At 37.5% G+C, this 21,863-nt stretch overlaps 1 protein-coding gene across 2 annotated transcripts; it reads left to right on the top strand.

The window, feature by feature from the left end:
- Positions 1-9,907: 9,907 nt before the first annotated feature.
- LOC134826461 (MATH and LRR domain-containing protein PFE0570w-like) lies at positions 9,908-20,840 on the top strand. Of its 2 annotated transcripts, none has more exons than XM_063838844.1 (14): positions 9,908-9,970; positions 10,539-10,621; positions 11,009-11,170; positions 12,058-12,291; positions 12,484-12,625; positions 13,396-13,532; positions 14,720-14,950; positions 15,514-15,579; positions 16,103-16,195; positions 16,369-16,406; positions 16,630-16,765; positions 18,043-18,151; positions 18,356-18,516; positions 20,247-20,840. In XM_063838844.1, the coding sequence occupies exons 2-14, from the start codon at positions 10,565-10,567 to the stop codon at positions 20,529-20,531; spliced, it is 1,851 nt and encodes a 616-aa protein (XP_063694914.1). In that variant the 5' UTR covers positions 9,908-9,970; positions 10,539-10,564; the 3' UTR covers positions 20,532-20,840. The 2 variants fall into 2 exon arrangements, with proteins under 2 accessions (XP_063694914.1, XP_063694913.1); XM_063838843.1 differs by having other exon boundaries at positions 10,533-10,621.
- The last annotated feature ends 1,023 nt before the right edge of the window (positions 20,841-21,863 follow it).

Below are 21,863 nucleotides of genomic sequence, written 5' to 3'. Positions count from 1 at the left end.
AAAGTGTATGAGGAGTCGTTATTTGACTTTGCATTCTAGTTAATCAGTCAACAATAATTTAAATCATGGTCGGCAATTTATTTTGGAAAGAATTGTTTTCCTTCCTTTATATTTACATGAGTCTAGTTATACATTACTTAACATATTTTATTGATCTGAGCTGAGGTGTTATATTGCCAGATCCCAGTTCAGTTTGTTATGTAACAGAGTTTTATATTAACAGGAAGCAATATAACGGAGTAAATAAATTTTAATGTTGCCATGGCGAGGCAAGTCCCCATTCATCGTAGTCCGATAATTTCACTGCATCCTAATATAATGTAAGGAGGCAGAAATTTCGTTGGTCGAGAGGAAGGATAACATGAGGCATGGGAGTCGAAGCGCAACGCTTGATTAAAAAGCTTGTACAAAAGATGGAATCTCCAACGGGTCAGCGATATTCAGACTCAGTTACATATCTTAGAAAGCGCTTTGAGGTATTAAAGACAACAGTTATTTCAATAAGGGGGGACAGAGGGCCCAAGTTGCGATATAAACCAGACAATATTGAAGATTTAGATTTATTATTATTAAATCTAAAATAGCTAATAATTTATTAAATTATCAACAGGCCCCTTAACGTGGGCAATAATATACGCTTTTTAAATTATATAAACAAATTGAAGTCTATTTTTCCAATGTTGTTAAGTGTCTCTTTAGATCTGTTTTGGTCTTTTCGTGGGAGTTCCCACATTTGTTGGTTGAGAATGCTCAACATAACATACATGATGCTTGACTGCTTTATTGACCCGGACAGGCACCGGGGGCAGACATCCCAACACCAGTGCGTTGGGACATAGTGTTGGTCTGCTTCAGGACGTGTTAGATCCTAGAGAAGCCGCCATCCCCTCTACTGCTTTAGCTCAGCGGCAGCATGAGCCCTGGTTTCCTGCCACATTGGTACCTCTGAAAGTACAGAAAAGTGGTGGATTTCGGGGTCCAGGATACTCCCTCTTTGTTCTTTATGGTGGTAATATTTCTCTGAGATGTTTGCAGAGTCTTTATTTCATGATCTTTCTAGTCGGATAAATCCTGGAGAGCATCATTTTGTCCCCAAAGAAATTCGACTCTCCTAATGAATGCTTTTTGTGTGCTGCTTTTTGTTAACACTTCCTCTAGATAGGAATGTGAGTCTGCCCCACCCAGCTCTTCTTTCAGTTGCAGGTAACTGGTGTCTTGCACCTCCAGACACAATAGGAGCTGGTGTACGGGAGAATCAATGAAGCTGTTACAGAAACGACAGGCCTCACCACTGCCACCACCCATGATCTTTAGGATATTCGCAAAGAGTGGTGAGCTGCCGTGAATGTAGTCCATTATTCGGCTGTCCAGATTTTTACTCGTGTTGTGCCCGAATAAAAAGTTGTTTTTGTCTAGGAGCAGCCCACTGTTTTTGATCTTTGCGATCACACCGAGTATCTTGGTCTCCTTGTTGTTACTGACAGTTCTGCATTGCAGATTTGTTTCGATGCTGTCAATCCAGATCTTATTTTTGTAGCTCGTTATGTCTGCCTGAGTGTAATAGGCCAGATCCTTGAAATGTTGCTGTGTTAGGTCTATCATTCTGGTTCCGTGTGACTTATTTTCTTTCCAAAGGAAGTACTTTTTCAGTGACATTGTTAAGACATGAAAGCTTGGTATTCTGCTTTCATCAACTTGGTAGAGGGTAGCTGAAAGATTGTCACCTTGTGTGAGTATTTTGCACATGAATTTAACCGAGAGAGCTTCGAGTTGCACATCCAGTGGTGGTAGGTGGAGAGCAAGTTCGGTTAATTCCCTTTGTGGGTTCAGGACTGATCCAGATATTTTTAGAATTATTTTATTCCAGAAGCTTTTAAATTGATTGAGACACTTGTGAAGCCAAATAGGTGCTGCGTAGAACAGTTTAGTGAGGACCATTGTCTTAAGGAGGAGAGTAAGGCTGTAAACGTTTAGACCGTAGTTGCGGTTAGTTGATTTTGTTATTAATCCCCACTTTCTTTTGCATTCTTTAAGTTTTTGAGACGCATGTTTCTTGAAATTGAGGTCCTCATCTACTATTACCCCAAGGACCTTCGTACTTTGAACGTAGTTGATGCTTTTCCCATTAATACATAATTCTGCAGGTTTCTGTTCTTCATTATAGGCTGCAGTTTTCAAGATTATTGCCTCTGTTTTATTTGTATCACAGTTCACTACTAGCTTGTTCTTGATGCACCACTTGCCGAGGTGGTCACATACCATCTGCATTTTTTCATGGCATCCGGAGATGTTCTCAAAGGAAATCATAAGTGTACCGTCATCAGCAAATTTGTAGCAGCTTAGATATCTTTTTACCTCTTCCGGGGTGTTGTGCGTCATGTCTGCTATGTAAAGGATAAAGAGGAGAGGTGAGAGTACAGCCCCCTGAGGTAGTCCAAATATTGTACATTTTCTATTTTCTCCTTTATAGTTGTTCACTTTTAGACATATCGTCCGGTTGAACAGGAAACTTCTCAGCACGTTAAGAATATTTCCTTGAATACCGAGAGTTGATAGTTTGACACATAGTGATGGAAGATGAACACTGTCAAATGCCTTTTCGAAGTCAAGGAAAAGCACTATACATGCCAGCTTCTGTCGTTTAACTTCCTCAAGGTTAGCCAGCATTCTGAAAAGATATCGCGTTGTTGATCTCCCTCCAATAAAACCTTCCTGATCTTCATCAAGAGTTCCCTCAATGTCCAGGAAGAGTCTCAATCTTTTATCTAGCACTCTTTCACAAATCTTTCCAAAGTAGGATGATATGGAAATCGGTCTATAAGCACCAGGTAACATGTAGCTGGATTTTCCTTCTTTCCTCAAGAATGTTACATCGGAAGATTTCCACAGCCATTTTCCTGTGCTCATACACCAGTTAAATATGATCTGCAAGACGTGAAGACAATTTGTTTTCATGTGTTTGAGGATGGTGGGGTGAATATTGTCTGCATCACATGATTTGTCATTTGTTTCTTGCCTTTCTATAGCTGATTTTATCTCGTCTATGGAAATATGGTTGTTCAGCGGATCATCTTCATTGTAACTACTTGCAGATTTGCTGCTAACATTCTTTAATTTACTGAACTCATTATTTACATGCATTTCGTGCTCTTGGTCATTGGGTTGGTTTTGAAGGTGTTTTCCTGTGAAGAAAGTATTAAATAACAGCTCTTCCTTATCTTTTTCAGATGTGACCAGCAAGTCACAGTCTTTGAGGTTGCAGATGAAGTTGTCAGTTTTGGCCCCAAAAACTCGTTTATATTTTCTCCAGAATTGAGTGCAGTCTTTGGTGTTTAGTGCTTCAACTCTGTCACGAATCCATTCATTCTTTTCTTTAATCAGCGCTTTTTTGAATGATTCAATGCTTTCAGTGAGTGTGGCCTTGTTTCTGGGAGTTGACCTTTGCTTGAATCTTTCTTTCGCTTCTAGAGCTTCATTAGATAGAGTTGTAAGTGCAGGACACCAATATGGTTTTGAATGAATGGATACTGTCTTCTGAGGGATGAACATTCGGTTAGCCTCCTGTATTTTATGTAATAACTGTTGCCATAGCTGATCCCCTTGGTTTAATAACTCTGGGGCCGAACGAAGATGTTGACAGTTAGTCTCGATTGCATTTGACCATCTTTTCCAGTCTGCATTTTTCCAGTCCATACACACTCTGGGGACAGTGTCTGATTTTGGAATCCCTCTGCAGATTTCTTGAAGCACCGGATAGTGACCTCTTCTTGGGGCACCTGAAAATAATTCAACATCTTTATCCATCCACTGATTTCCCAACTTTGAGATGATGGGGCCTTCGGCTAACACTAAGTCAATAACACTTCCTCCATTTGTACAGACAAATGTGCAGTCGTATGGCGAGCAGAGAGTTAGGGTTTCCTTTTCAACGTAGTCTAGAAGCTTCTTTCCTCGCTGCGTGGTAACATGATCTCCCCAGTCATGATGTCTTGCATTAAAGTCTCCATATGTGAGAAGAGAGTTGAATTTATATTTAGCCTTATATTCTCTTGCTTTATCAATGTGGGCAAGGAGTCCTTCAAATTTTCTTATGGAATCATTAGAGTTATTGCAAGGTTTGCAATAAACTGATCCCACCAAATATCTCTTTCCTTCAACTTTTATTTGGCACCAAACAGCATCAACTTCGTCTACGTTAAGGTCATAGACCAACTCTGGATGTAGTGAAGGATCAATGACGAGCGCTACCCCAGCTGTCCCTTTATTTATGTCCCCAGCTTTATGAAATACCTTTTTATGAAGGAAACTTCCGTCTGATTGAGTCCAAGAGCTTGTTTCTTGAACCGCCATCAAGAGTATCTCATTTTCGTAGATAAACTTGTCAAGTGTCATCTCAGAGTTAGTTGACATCTTTGCTATATTTATTTGGCCAAAGATCATAATCTACTGTTGGGTTGTGTGGGTGATTTTGAACATTTGTTTGGTTGCATGTTGAGTTTCATGACAATATTTTGGTATGTTGAACAATCTCTGTTTGTAGCTACATGGCCAAAGACATCACAATTAATACAGTAGTCTCTTCGGTTACTCTTGCATTGATTGGAGTGGTGATTGTCTCCACATTTGCTACATGTTGCATGGTTTTGGGTACAAAGTTTAGCAACATGGCCAAACCTGTAACAATTGTAGCATTGGATGATTCTCCTTCTCGGCTTATACTCTTCCGCAGTATAAATTACCTGTCCGAGCTTTAACCCATTTCCTAAGCATTTCTCATAGTCTTCCTTAGTCTGAAAGTTGATCTTAAGAGTTTTCAGAGAAATGTTGTCCCGTGTCACAAATCTTTTTGCCCTAGCTCCTGGATAACACCTTTCCACAGAAATTGTTAGATCACTATCCTGAATGTTTGTGGGTACTCCTTTGAGAATGACTGCCCAGCTTAGCTTTTCTAGGATCCTGCATTCTGTAGTCATGTTATTGTTTGCAAAGAAATCACCTTTCCATGATTCTTCTACTCTTATTGCATCTTCTTTAGATGTGAGCTCAATCATCAATGATCCACCTTTGGTGACAAATGTCGATTTTATGGCCATATCTTTAAAATATTTATTGAAGTTTCTCTTAATAGTTGCACTGTTTTTAAGATAATTTCTTGAGAGTCCTCTTGAGACTAGGACTGTCATGGAGTCATTAACAGTGGTTTCTGATGGCTGGTGAATGTAGTATTGTTTGCCCTCATATGTTTTATCTTCTGCTATGGTACTGAAAAGATCCAGGTTTGTGTGTCTTGTAGAAACACCTTGATGTCCAATTGCAGTTCTCTTGAACTCTACTCTGTTCATCTCTTTTAGGATGCTTTTATTTTCCTCCGTTATGTTATGCAGTGTGCGAAGTGCTTCATCCATACCACTGTCGGCTTGTGGGACTGAGGATACTTTGTTAATCAAGGGAACCCCCTTAGCTAACAAATTTCCCATATTCTCCGTTAAATTCGTCTTTAGATATTCAAAGTGTTTCGTTTCACTCTCTCGAAAGTCTTTCATTTCAGCCTTCATTTGGGACATAGATCTTTCGATAGAGCAGATTGCAGAGTGTTGCGATGCTAATACATCAACTTGGTCACTCAGAGTTCTGTTGATGTGGATATTTTGTTCTGAACTACTGATATTTGAGTACAATGTCAATGGGTCAACCATCTCTTTACTACAAACTAGCATATCTTGTGAGATTTAGATTTAAATATTGAGCCCTTTGGCTAGAGAATACTTTCTTAGATATTTTGGACAGTTTTGGTAATGTTAATGAATTGTAATTGATTGATGTGTAATAAAAAATAAAATAAAATTTCATCCCGGAACATAAAGTCATACATTTTTCCCCAATCTGGATAGACTATTAGATGGCTTTTGGATGGACTTACAAAGAAGCCTTATTTAAGCTCATTTTCTCGAAGGTAATTGCAAAAGTGGTGGATGGTATCTAATTAACCATCAGAAGCACTATCGTTGGAATTGAAAATCTCATTTGTATTGAACTATGTGACCCCACTCTGGTCTTTGAGGGCCTATGATTACATACTGCAGAAGGCCAAACAGTTGGAAAGCATGCATCTTCATTTTTGTCCGAATAATTTCTTGTGATATGATGAACCATTTCCTTAACCTGTGTACTGTGCCAATTGCATCATACGATTTTACTGAATGTATCATTTAATACTTTTTCTTGCATTAATATTAGATTAGATAGATTAGATAAAGAATAATTTTTAGACGGCCCCAACGTTAATGTGGCTCTTGCTATGTGTTGGTTCAGCCGAATTAATTATTATGTAATCAAGTTTATTTTTCTCTTTTAGTTAGTTGTCATCCGGCCAAACATTAAGCAACTTATATTGCAGTCCCATTTATCAATTATTATATCAAAATATGTCATTGTAATTTTGCATGGCTGAAATGTAACGCTTGATTTATATATATATAATAATTAATTGAATTTTCAAATAAAAATAAAAATGACATAAACATCATCACTAGTTTTAAACATTCTTTCTAATTTCTTCATCGTCAGAACTGTGAACATTTGATAAATTATTAATATAATGTTGATGGAAAAATATATTTATTTAAATTATTTTTCTATGAACATAACATGCTAGCTTTCTTTATTTTTGTAAGTCGCGTCGGCTGACATCTTGGGTTGTACTGGATGTAACAAGTTTATTATCGGATGTCTACTTATATTTATTATGATATCATTATTCATTGTAATGGCAATAAAATTTAAATTTTGTTTTACTTAAATTTTGTTTTACTTATTTAGTGCAATGATATTTTGTAGACACTTGTGATGATGTTATGTCATAATCTTTACTTACTTACTTACTTTCATCATTAAAAACAAACAAATTTTAACATTTAAAGGACACTGGAAAAAATGTCACATCATGGCCATTGCCATAGGATCAGGCGATTGGGTTAACACTAGATCCGCACTAGTCACCTTTTCAGATAATAATCCACATTTAAGAAAAAACTAAATTTCTAAGAAAAACTAAATTTTCATATACCACAAAACAATCAATACACATTATGTTATAAATAAAGTCAAAGTTGAAAATTCAAACATAGACACAGCCCGCAGCGCACACAGCCACACATTGTTGAGTAATCCTCAGGTGCGGGTGTAAGCGCCGCGCGCAGGGTCTATTTAATTGTCATCTTACTATTACATGTCACATTTATTAGTTACCAGCAGTGGCGTAACAAAGGGCCGCGCCATCTTAGGGGGGCGCAAAATCGTCGTTTGAATGTGGGACAATTTTGAAAAACTTAACTGAGGTACTAGCAAAACTGCGCATTTTGCTCTAGAAACACACTTTTTTAGAGATTTTACCAGCATATCCTCTAAAATCACCTAATTTGTTCAATTTAGGAAGGGGTGCCAACAGGGGAGGGGGTGCCAACAGGGGGGCGCATTTCCGGCAGGGGGGGGGGGGGGGCCAACAGGCAACGTTACGCCACTGGTTACCAGAGCCAAAATTTTAGAAGCGTTAAATAAAAACCTATTTTCACAATAAATGGTGTTTTAGTAATGTGCTGGTGCAAGAAACAATTTTGATTTCAACTCAAAATTGTAAGTCTTACATCTACCTTTCAAAGATGTATTGATCTATCTAGGATATAATAACTTTCAGTCAGTACAGACGTATACTTTCATTTTGGTTTTGTCTCATGAGAACCAACTTGCTAAAACTAAAAGTAATTGGATATATGGCATATTTCTATAAATAATACAATGATGATGAAAATCTTAAAATAACTCCAGGCTACAATGAACATTTTATTAACATGAAATAGTAGAGATCAAAAACTTTAAATTCCAACAGACTAATTTTAAATACCCACATAACAAATTATACCCACCAAAACATGATAAAACCTCAATAATTTAGTATATAAAATTAAATATCTTAACAGTTACTACACCAAAATACTAGAATAAATGTTCATAGAACAAAATATTTGACTTTACCAGTCACGTTCTCTTAGGTATATATTACAAATTTGGCAAATTTCTAAATTGTATGACTATTACGAAAATTTATTTCAAACTATTTCCATTATTGAGACGTTTTTAATATTTAATTTAGGAGGGTTTTTTGTAATTTTTATAGGACTGGTTCACAGTGTGAACAGATTCCAGATTTATATATTTTTAAACTGATATTTAATAAATAAATGATTAAAAGAACCAATTTTAAATTTGCCATATGGTAGCCTTTAGGTCCAAAAATATACCCATAATACTCACTTAAAAACAACTCTAAATCAGTAGGCTGTCACTCTATTAATGCACCACACCGCTCCCTCCACTCCTTGTAGTATAAATACAATAAATTCTAAAATCATAATTTTGTATCGTGATGGAGACCAGTGTCCATACAAAACTTTTGCCGTTTGGTGTGAGCAATAGCGAACAGCACGCACACTCCTTTGCCCGTCAACCTATATCTAATCTATTCAAAGAGTGACAGTCATACTACACATTGAATTAGGATTCCTTTAAATATCAAATTGATTTATTGTAAACTTGTTTATTCTGTAATAAATGGCAAAAATTGAAATTTTTGTTTAACTGAAATTTTATTTAACTGAAAATGAAACTGAGGTTGAAGATGCAGTTACCAAAGAGCACTGGTTCCCAATGTTTACTGAAACAAACTGTTTCCAAAATATCAATTTGAAGTAGTCCATTATACATCTGCTTTTCTGTGAACTAAACGGCTCAAATAGAAAAGCTATTGCCATGATATTACAACAATATCAAAATTAAATATGTTTGTTGTCAAATAGTCCAATATTGCATTACTGCACCTCAACACATTTGGTAGTTCATCCTATATTCTTATAGTAGCAGAATTAGCAAAAATTACATGCTATAATAACTCTCATTTCCTAAGAATAAAAATCAGTGAAACCTTATCTTTTTGAGAGATTTATCTTTCTCTTAAGATTTAGTCCCTGGCTTTCTACAATTTCAACACACACACTTATAAACATATAGTCTCTAGAACAATTCAGTATGGTGGAGTCTTGTTCAGCTGCTAAGTCGACCATGGACCTACCGTTTGCGCTGTTACACAGGGTAATGATTTGTGTAGCTTGACATTTCATATCCATGTCAACAAGTTCACAGCTTGAAAGTAGGTGCAGTGCTGTTTGCTCATCTGAGCTACAAATGCATCTGCGGAGAGGCCACTGCTCTGTCAACTCTGAAGAGAAACGAGTTTAGTAGATTGTTCTTGTACATGAGACCCATAACCAATACTTCCACCTCGTGGCTTACTCCCAAGGGGATAGGAAGGGGGCTGCAAGAGACTCTTAGAATTTCAGACCATCCGTCATCAGTAGGTTTTGTATACTTTCTTGCCAAAGAAGTATAATTAAGGTATAAATAATATATGTGTCAAATATTCATGCTGAATGTAACCGATTTTGCACATGTGGCTGATGCAAAATATGGCTATATTTTAACAGCCAAAAGACATTAATCTATGTGTATATCGATTATATGGTTGACGATTAAATACAAAAGTTGAAATCAAATCGTGTAATGTTACAAGTTTATAACCAGTTCATCATTTGGGATGGTGTTTGGTTCCGCCGTTGTATTCTCCAAACAGATATAACTTGTGCATGTGTCAGAAAATATTTGTTCCGTCAATCAGTTGGAATGTTCATTATCATGGGCTTTAAAAATGTGCTCATGTAGAGATTTCGCTACCAAGGTGTTAAAAGTTAATTGTCACGCATCATGTTATGGTATTATAATGTTACACATCGATATTCACATGATTGTATTAATCGTGGTATTAACTCACATTTACCTTACTAATCAATTCTCTTCTAGCATGGCTGGGTTTTGAGGTATGAGAAATAGTTGTTAAAAACTCAAGCTCCCTTTACAATCAGTAAGTACTTTGTAATTACAGACCTAGTGATCTATGTACATAGTTCAGTCATGATATCGTGCTTTTTGTCATTTAGAAATTATTAAAGTTTTGTCAGGTCACATAAGTTGACCTTTTGCTTTCATTAAATTCAGCCACTAGCACAGCAATTACCATAATTAAAGACGTTACCATTTTTGCTTCACGAGCCCATGTTCGTTTTAAACATACATTTTCTTAAAGTATATTCATTCACCAAGGGTTGAATTGTTGAAAGTGTTATTGAATTGAGTGACAGCTTTGTATAACCGTCAGTCTAGTCAAACCACCTCAAACTATCCTGTAACTATGGTAACTAGTAGTGTAACTCTAAAACCACCTCAAACTATTCAAACTACTCCGTCACTAGTTTCAACCACCAATTCGCTTGAGAAAAAAAATAACTGTAGAATTTAGCTTCAATTATTGATCCCTATTTTACCAAATTATCCGAAGTTACTCGAGATACTTAACATGAGCCCCCCCGCCCCCCCCCCCCCCCCCCAGATACTTAACCAACTTATCCTCTAATTTGAGCCCAAAGTTTCAGTTTCCGAATCTTCCCAACCCCAAACAATGGTTGTTGCCGAGCAGCAAGAAGCTCAGACTGAGAAATACACAAACGTTTTGGAGGTTAGTAAGTTGTTTTACTTAGTGTAGACAGCTGTGAGGTATAATGATTTCCTGGTACTTACTCGTGCTACTAACCGTAGTACTTTTAAATCCAGTTGTGAGTTTTAAACTGAGGATTAAAATAGTAACCAATCATATCCTTGGTCATTATTTTGTTTCATTATCTGCCAATTTAATCTCAAGTCTTACCCGGTAATCATACTGTTTATCGACATACACTGTTTATCGACACCCCTATTATATAATATCGTCAATCGCTATAGAGTGCGTGATGATATACAGCGTAAGTAGATCACTGTATCCTTACCATAATCAATAACATGCAACCATTAACAAAAGAAAAGCTGAAAAATAATTTAAAACAGAAATTAATAGTACATTTTCCAGACGTCCCGACTTCGTCCCGATGTCGAACCGTTCGTACCAAAATCCCAAAACGGTCAACCCTACTATGTAATGGGTAATGGTGGTTTCTCGCTTGATGCTCCGGAGTTCATCCCAAACGTGTACGCAAGCAACGGTGAGATGTACACGTGGGTTCCAAACCAGGTATGTTGGAGTGAGGATTAATTACTTTTTATCTTGTAAGCTTTATAACTTATGTATAGGCTAGCTGATAGCTAGTTAGTGCTTGAAGCCTTCCTCTTTATTATAGCAAAGTTAATGTGGGTGATTTTCATAAAACATTTTACTTAAAAGTATTATAGTGTTCTCTCCATACAGACCCCACCTTGTCCTATATTTAGAGTCATTATTCTTTCTTTTAAGTTTTATCATATCTAAAAGAACACTTAACATTGAAATGTTAATATTTCGCTATTTTTGGACGATCTTGTGAAGTATACTGCATCAATCTTGAATAGGTATAAACAGGGGGGGGGCCATTCCATACCAATACTATTAAATTACCTATAGCTACCCAGCCTTAGTCAAGGTATGCAGGACAACCTACTATACACGTTACCTATAGCTACCCCACCTTAGTCGAGGTATGCAGGACAACCTACTATACACGTTACCTATAGCTACCCCACCTTAGTCAAGGTATGCAGGACAACCTACTATACACGTTACCTATAGCTACCCCACCTTAGTCAAGGTATGCAGGACAACCTACTATACACGTTACCTATAGCTACCCCACCTTAGTCAAGGTATGCAGGACAACCTACTATACACGTTACCTATAGCTACCCCACCTTAGTCAAGGTATGCAGGACAACCTACTATACACGTTACCTATAGCTACCCCACCTTAGTCAAGGTATGCAGGACAACCTACTATACAGTGTATACAAGGTATGCAGGGTATGCAAGGTATGCAGGACAACCTACTATACACGAAACCAAATAGTACCAACTTTACACTTGGTGCTGTAACAAGAATGCGCTTCTTATATATAATGAATATTCCCCGTTGACAAATGTATTTACAGTTCATCGTAGCGCCGGCAACCAACCATCCCCGCTTCTCCATTCCCCGATTTCGGGACAAGTTCATGAGACAGCATCGTAACCGGAACAACAACAACAACAACAATAACAACAACAGCAGTAACAATAATGGCAACAACGGCCGTCAAAATTACAATAACAGTCACAATGGGAGATACGAGAACAGTGATCAAAGGGACAACAATTACCACCAGCAACACCGCACTTACAACAAGGTTACCTTTATTTGTGTACTTTCAATCGTTTGATTTTCGTCACTCAAGCCCCTTTTGTGCAGCATGTTACAAAAGATGATTTCACTTTTTTAATTCGATTTCAGACTTTGAATGATCTTTATCACGACAAATTGAGCGTAAGGTCATCACTTATACGAAAGCAAAACAGTCAAACTAACACCAACTTTGCAGATTGAACAACGCAACAACAAGTCGCGTGAGAGTAATGGTGGTCCCCCACTTACCCCAGCCGCACCCCAGAAACCAATCAAAATCGAGAAAAAGAAGGACAACAAAGATAAAACCAGTAACCAAAACAGCAACAATTATAAGGGTCAGTTCTAGCTTATATATAATATATATATATATTTCATTGCTGAACTTCTACACAAAAAAAAAGCGGTTTTGACTAGATATATATATATATAAATTGTGCAGTTGTCATGGTGTGCCTCAGAAATTATTTAAGTTTCAATATTTCGTGATGAAGTCATAATCTGTTGTTGAGTAGGCTCTAAATCTTTATTATAAAGTTACAAATTGTAAGATCTACATTATCGAGCTATCAACTCCCAGCCAAGATATATGGTCACCAAATTGGTATCTAGCTTATCATCTTCGCGGAGTGGAATCAAAAATACATAGTGTTAAAAATATGCAATGTCGACTATTGACCCGTGCAATGTTTGAATTCCGAGGGTTGTTGACATATTGTATGAGTCTGCAGATGTTTGTACTCTGCAACTATTCTAGAATATTCCACACTTTATTCACTCATTACTTCATTGACTTGAGGTACTGTGCTATAATCTGGACTGTGAAAACGTAGAATTTTATTGATCGCTGTCAGAACTTAGTTAGATTTAGTTGCAAACACAAGACTCATGATGTAATTAATTGACAAGTCTTCAGAACACATTAATCGTGCCAGATGTGTGTCTGTATTCCTTGTATTCCTTGTATTCCTTGTATTCCTTGTATTCCTTGACTTATTGTACTTCCCATCTTGCTTATATACCCATTACTCAGTATTTCTTACAATTAAACTTATGTAACGGCTATTGATTGACAATTAAGATTGTTTCTGATTGTCTCTAAATTCAGGCAATACAGAAGTGATAGATGACCTGATAACGCCTGTCGTAGTACCCGATATCGATGAAGGTGTCATGAGTTACCGGGCAGCGCTCATTGGGAACGAACCTCCAAAACTAGAAAACAGCAACAAGCCTGTTGCTGAGGTTAGTGTAGTGTTACGCAACGCAAGGGACAAATACAAATGTTTAGCTAGAATTTTGATACTTGCGAAACATGTCATTAAGTATTTAAAGTATCTTAGGGATTAAAACCGTAGGCGGTGGAATTAAAACTGAGTGAAATTCAAAATTTTCGTTTTACTGAGAGTTTCTTAGATCCTTTAAGTGGTAATTTACTTGTGTAGTATATAACCACAATCCACATATATATATTTTTATCAATAAACTTTCAAAATTGTTACACAAATACATCATTTTATTTCAAAGAAAATTTCGCCGAATGACCTTACATGCCTTGACAAGTGACCGAGTACGAGTGTAAACAAAATTAGGGACACCGAAACACCAGTTGACCAGTAAACTGGTCATAGCAATTACATCGGGCCCTATATGCACCTTTAAGTGAAGCGATGCTGCAACCAAGGCATGCTAGGTTTATTCCATTGAACTAATAAGGTTACAGCCTAAAATATAAATATAATAAATAATAATGTACATATTATATATAATACTAGAAAGCCCGTGGTAACAGGGACGAAGCTAGTAGTATTCTTTGAAAGAAAGTTTTAATCGCATCAAAAAATATCCATCCCAACCGAAGATACAGCCGATTTAAATATGAAACACTTTAAACACAACGTAATTACCACAAAACCGATCAAAATGACCTTAAAACAATCTTTGCACGTGCATGTGTGCATTAAAACACCGTTGCTATGGAACGTTTTGGTTGTTACTTAAATTCTTATTTCTCGTCTAATTTGCACGTGGGCGGTCGTACAGTGTACAGACAACAGAAATAATTCTCTGAATTATAGTAGAGATAATAAGACAAAACCCAAAACTCTGATTTGTCTTCCCCTAAGAATCCCAGTAAATCATGATTTTACTGACATTTAGTATCTAAATATGCCTCTAAGTTTATTAAATAACTGTCCCTCGACACGACACAAATTTAAAATCGCCACCATCTCCCCTTTCATTCGGAAATGAAGGGTAGGTTTGATGTAAGTGGTCGGAGTTAAATTGGATCCCAAAATTTAGGATCATAAGTCTCGAGATCTAGTTAGCAGAAACAGCATACAATTTTCGTTGTAACGAACCGCTTAAAATATGATTAGAGAGCGTGTGTATATCACAGAACCTATTTGTTATATCCGGTTCAATTTCAGCCTCTCCCGACCAAAGTAGAATCCAATAAAGCGGAGCCTGAGCAGCCCCAACTGATGGCAGATCGAGAGAGACCGTCACGCGAGCGCAGTGACAGAAGGAGCGAGAAGTTTGTCCCAGCGGAATCAGAGCGGGAGGGCTTCAATAAACCGCACTATAACGGACGGGGTGGTGGCCGGCCTAAACCTACCAAAGGCTCCGAGATTCAGCTCAACATTTTCTCGCTTGTACAGGTAAATTCTTTACATTCCTTGGCGACAAAGCAAGTGCGTTTCAAACTGTGTTCCCAGCCTCGCACATGTTTCTATGGTAACTAGTAGTGTAACTAGTAGTGTTCCCAGCCTCGCACATGTTTCTATGGTAACTAGTAGTGTAACTAGTAGTGTTCCCAGCCTCGCACATGTTTCGCCAGATTATATACATATCTAGTTTGTCACATATATAAGGGGTGCTGTGGATTCAACTTTAGCTCATACATCAAACTTTCAATAAAGTTTCCCTTTTTTGGGCATATGATAAAGTCGCCGAGTAATCTATTACAGTAGCGTGAATGAGAATTTGTCAAATATTTGTTCCTGGTGTGGAAATGTGAACCGTTGTTACTTTCTCGACAGTAATAGTACCTACACTACGCCAGGGCATTACTTAAACATTTCGATGGCAACGCCGCCACAAAACTTTAAATATTGTTGTGCTGGTTTGCTACCCGGAAGTAGCCAATTAAAGCGTTAGGTTAGACCAATTTCGAGTATTAATGTCTCATTTCTGGTATCTTAACGGTTTTTTCTTATTTCAGGACAAAAAAGTGAAGAAGAAGAAGCTTCCCAGAGCTAAGGAAGACGATAAAGAAGCTAAAGATAAGGTTTTTATTTCATCATCACACCCTCGGTCTCTTTTGACTTTTACCTTTATGCCACTTCTACATTTTATGATGAATCACACGGAAGAAATTATTTGCCAAACGTGATAGCGTGACCAATGAGTCACACCAGTCTATAGTTATTGTATCGATCTACCGCTACGCATGCTACAGTGCCGTTGTCAAAATATCTCCTGGTAACGTTTCATTAGCAAACGTGTGTTCGTTGGGACAAATCTGCGATAACTACCACCAGGACTAGCAAAATTTCAGCAGCTTTGTAGGTTAAACTATCGTTGTCAGTTTTTTCTTTTGATCGCGCGCACTTTCATTGCGCGTTGTGTTGTCGTAAAATAAGACTCGAGACTTCTGGAACGGCTAAGCGATCTGGCTGGTTGCCCGTATCTTATATGTTATAGAGGCGGAGCACGTTATCAATGAAGATTGAGGTCACAGCATTTTAGTCTCCATTAGCACAAGCAGCCAACTGTGTCGGATGTGTCATAATAATGCTTTTATGTTTCAGGCAGCAAATCAACTCGACTCCTCCGCACCTGCCGTAAAACGCGGAAAGGAGAGGGAAGAAGGCAAACCCAAGAAACTTTCCAAAATGAAGAAGGTTGGTTTCGGTTTATTAACATAGACTATTTTAAATGTCTGGCACGATTCTTATGTAAAACTAACTTTGAGGACTTAATTCCTTAGAGCGATAAGAGATCTTCTTCTTCGTAGGGGGCAGTGGTCTTTATCGCAATATGGTGCAGAATATTAATAACCGGTCCTTCTCCTCAGATAATTACGAAGGAGAAATCTGAGATTAGCGAGAACGGGTATGTTCTTATCACCACTTCCGTGCACCTTTATATCACAATGACCCCACACTTCTCGTTTTATATGTCCCTACACTCATCTAATGTGGAGATATCAGCTCTTCAGGGGAACCAATATATTTATAAAGGAGTACTTCACTGCTAATTACACGTTTCAAATTATAAGTAACCGCGCTCAACACTGGAGAACTAGCCAGGTGGACTGACACCCAACTTGATTCAGGGACGACACCAAGACCCCGATATCGCTCCCCGAGTTCTGCTGTCAGACCGTTACGACAGAACTGAACAGCAGCCTCTCAGCATTCCTTTCCCAGCTCCGCGAATACAACGACAAAGCTTACCGTACAGGCTCATCTGTAAGTATTTGTTTCCTCCGACACACCCAGAATATTCTTTATGATCTAGAAATTCTGGAAGTTTTATCGCCAGAATATCTGTTCTTAATGATTCTCAGTTTACATAGTTGTGACAATTAATCGAGTAAAAGTTCCGTTAGATTCGTTCTGGAACGTTGATAATATTCCAAAAAGCGTGAATATCACCAGATATCACAATCAGTATTGTCCGGTGCAACATAATATTACACATTATATAACATAATATTATACATTATAACATAATATAATACATTGTACACGGATGTCGGATATATTTCTCGAGAAAAGATTTCAGCTGAGACCCAAAAATTGATAACTTTTAAATGTATCAATCTCTCGAGCCGTTAGCAACTTATAAATGTATAATATACTACAAGTTTTGGAGTAAACCGTTGGGAAGCTCTTTAACACATTAACCCACACCTCATGCGAGAGGAACTACACACATTGTGTTGCTAAGTGAAGCACATGTGCACTGAAGCTCTTAGTATATCACCATTATTAGGGGCCATGTAGTCCGCACCCTCACCGAACAATGTACACGCGCCTTAAAGCCAGTACTGCTTGTGTACAGTGTACACTACAGTGGGAACAAGTGTACAAGTGTACAATAGTTCGTGTGTAACGATGCTTGTCGCTGAACTTCACTGCTGTTAATTTACACAAGCAGTTCTGCTATAAACATTAGCAAGCAGTTCTGCTCTAAACATACTCGTTCCGCAGCAATCCGCTGTGATTCTATTAGTGGACCACAATTGTCAACTTTTATCATGTCGAGAGGTACCATGATAAGGGAATTACCAAAAATTATCGTTAAGTTATCGAATGTAACCAAATAAGGCAAGTTTGCGGATTGGTCCCACAATCTAATTATCCACCTGTAGTGAGGTGTCGTCTGGCCCCCCTGGTAAATTGTACTGTTACTTTAATGTGTAGATTAGTGTCCAGGAAGTCACTAGACGGTTATCAGTATTGTTCTAATTTTAGATAATTTACACACAGAGAGGTGTAAAGCTCAACTCTCTGTTTACAAACACACTCTCACACACACTCACACACACACACTCTCTCTCAGCTCTTTCTAACATCCGGCATTGTTTTGTACACACAATGTACTAGTTGTTACAGAATCGTCCAATTTATAATCGTCAGCTCAACTTATGACTTGTTAGATAGGTATTATGTATATTGTATATGTACCTACTCTCTTTGATCTATATTTCGATTTATTACAATTAACTGATCCTTCCTCTCAGCACAAACGGCGGTACTGTTGCGGATTGAGAGAGGCCCGAAAATACCTCAAGTTGAACAAAGTCAAGTGTATTATTATTCCTCCCAACATTGACAAAATTGTATCCAAAGGTAGGAATGTGCTAATCAATATGTGTCTTTTGTTAATTTAATATTTCAACCCTGTAGAATACACTTCATAATGCTTTCTGATTTCAGACTTATTCAAGGATTTTTCGTTTTGGCATTACCCGAAATAAGATAAAATATTAATTATGGAATATTCAACTTGGTAATTATTTTTCATGTTGTTAATTAATTAAACATCATGTGCAGGTGGGTTGTACGATTGTGTACACGACATAGTCCACCTCTCATCCGAGCAAAACGTTCCCATTTTCTACGGACTAAACAAGACAAAGATCTCCAAGATCCTCGCCCGACCCAAAAGCACGATAACCAGTGCTGTTTCAGTATTCAGCTACCACGGCGCAGAGGTACATCTTACTTTTAACATAGTCTCCTATTTAACACGGCGCAGAGGTACATCTTACTTTTAACATAGTCTCCTATTTAACACGGCGCAGAGGTACATCTTACTTTTAACATAGTCTCCTATTTACCACAGCGCAGAGGTACATCTTACTTTTAACATAGTCTCCTATTTAACACGGCGCAGAGGTACATCTTACTTTTAACATAGTCTCCTATTTAACACGGCGCAGAGGTACATCTTACTTTTAACATAGTCTCCTATTTAACACGGCGCAGAGGTACATCTTACTTTTAACATAGTCTCCTATTTAACACGGCGCAGAGGTACATCTTACTTTTAACATAGTCTCTTATTTAACAAGTACAATTGTTAAAGTCTGAATAACCTTTTGACGAGTAGTGGCTCTCTTCCAAGATACTAGTGTTTTAAGATACTAGTGTTTTAAGGTACTAGTAAAAAGGGGAGTGCTTGTAAGGTTGCTTGTGTTGCTATGGTAACTAGTAGTGTAACTATGGTAGCTAGTAGTGTAACTATGGTAACTAGTAGTGTAACTATGGTAACTAGTAGTGTAACTATGGTAACTAGTAGTGTAACTATGGTAGCTAGTAGTGTAACTATGGTAACTAGTAGTGTAACTATGGTAACTAGTAGTGTAACTATGGTAACTAGTAGTGTAACTATGGTAACTAGTAGTGTAACTATGGTAACTGGTAGTGTAACTATGGTAACTGGTAGTGTAACTATGGTAACTAGTAGTGTAACTATGGTAGCTAGTAGTGTAACTATGGTAACTAGTAGTGTAACTATGGTAACTAGTAGTGTAACTATGGTAACTAGTAGTGTAACTATGGTAACTAGTAGTGTAACTATGGTAACTAGTAGTGTAAATATGGTAACTGGTAGTGTAACTATGGTAACTAGTAGCGTAACTATGATAACTAGTAGTGTAACTATGGTAACTGGTAGTGTAATTATGGTAACTAGTAGTGTAACTATGGTAACTAGTAGTGTAACTATGGTAACTGGTAGTGTAACTATGGTAACTGGTAGTGTAACTATGGTAACTAGTAGTGTAACTATGGTAACTAGTAGTGTAACTAAGTTTGCTCGCTGTTAAGGAACGTTGGAATGTAGCATGCAGTGTATCGGAATGTTCACCTGTCTTACATACTAATTGAATACCTAATTTACTATCAACACATTTTCTCTTGTCACAAACATAGAACCTAATGCAAGGCTACTTGTACATATACCGATTACCCATAATTTAACACTAAGTACTAAAACATTGCAGTGGCTACAGTACGTCATAGAGATGGATTGTCAACAATGTATAACCATTTTTTGTGAACGGTTATTGTAATTTTATTATTTATATTGATAAATCCCCTGTTCAGTTGCTGTGGCAGGACTAACTAGGTTGTAACTATGGTAACTAGTAGTGTAACTATGGTAACTAGTAGTGTAACTATGGTAACTAGTAGTGTAACTATGGTAACTAGTAGTGTAACTATGGTAACTAGTAGTGTAACTATGGTAACTAGTAGTGTAACTATGGTAACTAGTAGTGTAACTATGGTAACTAGTAGTGTAACTATGATAACTAGTAGTGTAACTATGGTAACTAGGTTGTAACTATGGTAACTAGTAGTGTAACTATGGTAACTAGTAGTGTAACTATGGTAACTAGTAGTGTAACTATGGTAACTAATTGATAACTCCCCTGTTCAGGTGTTGTGGCAGGACGTGCTGCACAACGTGGCAATAGCACGTGAGCGCTACCAAAACGAGTCAGCAGATCAGGAGACGGTCAAGGCTGAGTCAGATGAAGGATCCTCGGACGAAGGAGAAGAATTCGAGGACGACAATAACGACGAGGATGATCTGATGGTAGATCTGGTGAACGAATCAGCTGACAACGACTCAGTTTCCAGCTCGTTTGTAGACAGTGGAATAGAGAATAACGAGATCAGCTCGTTGAGTATAGAAAACGGTCACACTTCTGGGGAGGGCTGACGGGGGTTCGTGTTAGAGATACAGACAGTTATCAGGGTTTTCTAGCTACGGTAGAGTTGAGTGTTCCGGGCCGGGCCCCAGGTGCCTACCTCAACACTTAGTGAACATGTTGGGGTGTAGTGTGCACCTTAATTACCATCCAGGGACGATGTGACATTCCAAGATCAAGTTCCAATAATAACAGCCAATACTCCTTCATAATACTCCTCGAAACAAGTTTCACTGGCTCTCCAGACCACAACACTTCGGTTTTCGTAGATTTGTGTTTTTGTAAATGAAAATCAGTTGTTTTTAAAAAGAAGTTACGAATATCGTGAAAAGGATCTCTAATGGGGTTATCTCTAGAAGTTTTATCCAGACTGTAGAGTGTATACAGCCGAGCAGTAACTATGGTAACTAGTTGAATTGTGTAACTATGGTAACTAGGCTGTAGACAGCCGAGCAGTTAATAATATTGTAGCAAGTTTTGTGTCAACCCTTCTGTGAGGTAAAAGCCTTTGGAGCTCAAGTTATGGCCAGATATTTTTCAGGGACCTCATTTTGGGGGAAACTAGTAGATTCAGGGTGTTTTGATTTTTGGCTTATGTAGAATACAGTTTTTAATTTTTCATTGAGCTAAATTATAAAATCCACAAAAGTTTTCATTGTTTTTTTGGAAGATTAGACTAAGACTCATGTTTCGTAGCTTTTAACTAACTGCGTTTAGAACAAAGATTTCAAAAAGATATTTTAAGATGGGAATAAAAAAATAAGAAATTTAGAATGCGGTGTGCGCATAGTCATTAAACCTCGACCATTTTTACCCACAAGTCACCAAAAATGAACATAGTTGGTTCATTTTTTATCTGCTTTGCTTTTGATATTTAAGGAGATTTAAGTTTAAGTCGACGGTGACCGAAATTTCTGCTCTATATTAATATTTATGAATTTAATTTATGGAGGTTTCATTTTAAGGCTTTGGTTGCAGTGTCACTTTGCACAGTATTATATAGTGTTGGAGTTGGAGTTGAACTCTTAATTTTAGGCGGACAAATCTTTGTACTAGCGTTTTTTCTCTTTTTTCCTTGGCAATTGTTGACAATATCGTTAATCTTTTGATAAAGTAAATTCTAAATAAGAATTCAGTTGGTGCCATTTTCTTGGAACAAGAGCTAAGGGCTAATTTGCTAATGTAACATTCTCCAGAATTCGGCTCGGAATTATTTTAAGCTATACGTTATATCGGTCTATCTGTTTGATTCTCGATTGTTTCCAATTGTGGCCGAATTCGGATTATAAGATTTAAATTTTGTAGCTATGTATTACTATTAAGCCGTTCATGCGTACAATAAG

The sequence above is a fragment of the Bolinopsis microptera genome, chromosome 2 (genome assembly GCF_026151205.1).
Source record: "Bolinopsis microptera isolate Bmic1 chromosome 2, MBARI_Bmic_1.0, whole genome shotgun sequence".
In the NCBI taxonomy this organism is placed as follows: Eukaryota; Metazoa; Ctenophora; class Tentaculata; order Lobata; family Bolinopsidae; genus Bolinopsis; species Bolinopsis microptera.
Note: the sequence above shows the minus strand (reverse complement) of the source record. Positions and strands in the feature narration are given on the sequence as shown.

Coding starts and splice junctions, on each gene's coding strand:
- LOC134826461 (XM_063838844.1), top strand. CDS start 10,565: ATGGTTGTTGCCGAGCAGCAAGAAGCTCAGACTGAGAAATACACAAAC. Junction 13,533..14,719: donor GCAACAAGCCTGTTGCTGAG/GTTAGTGTAGTG, acceptor GTTCAATTTCAG/CCTCTCCCGACCAAAGTAGA. Junction 18,152..18,355: donor TGACAAAATTGTATCCAAAG/GTAGGAATGTGC, acceptor CATCATGTGCAG/GTGGGTTGTACGATTGTGTA.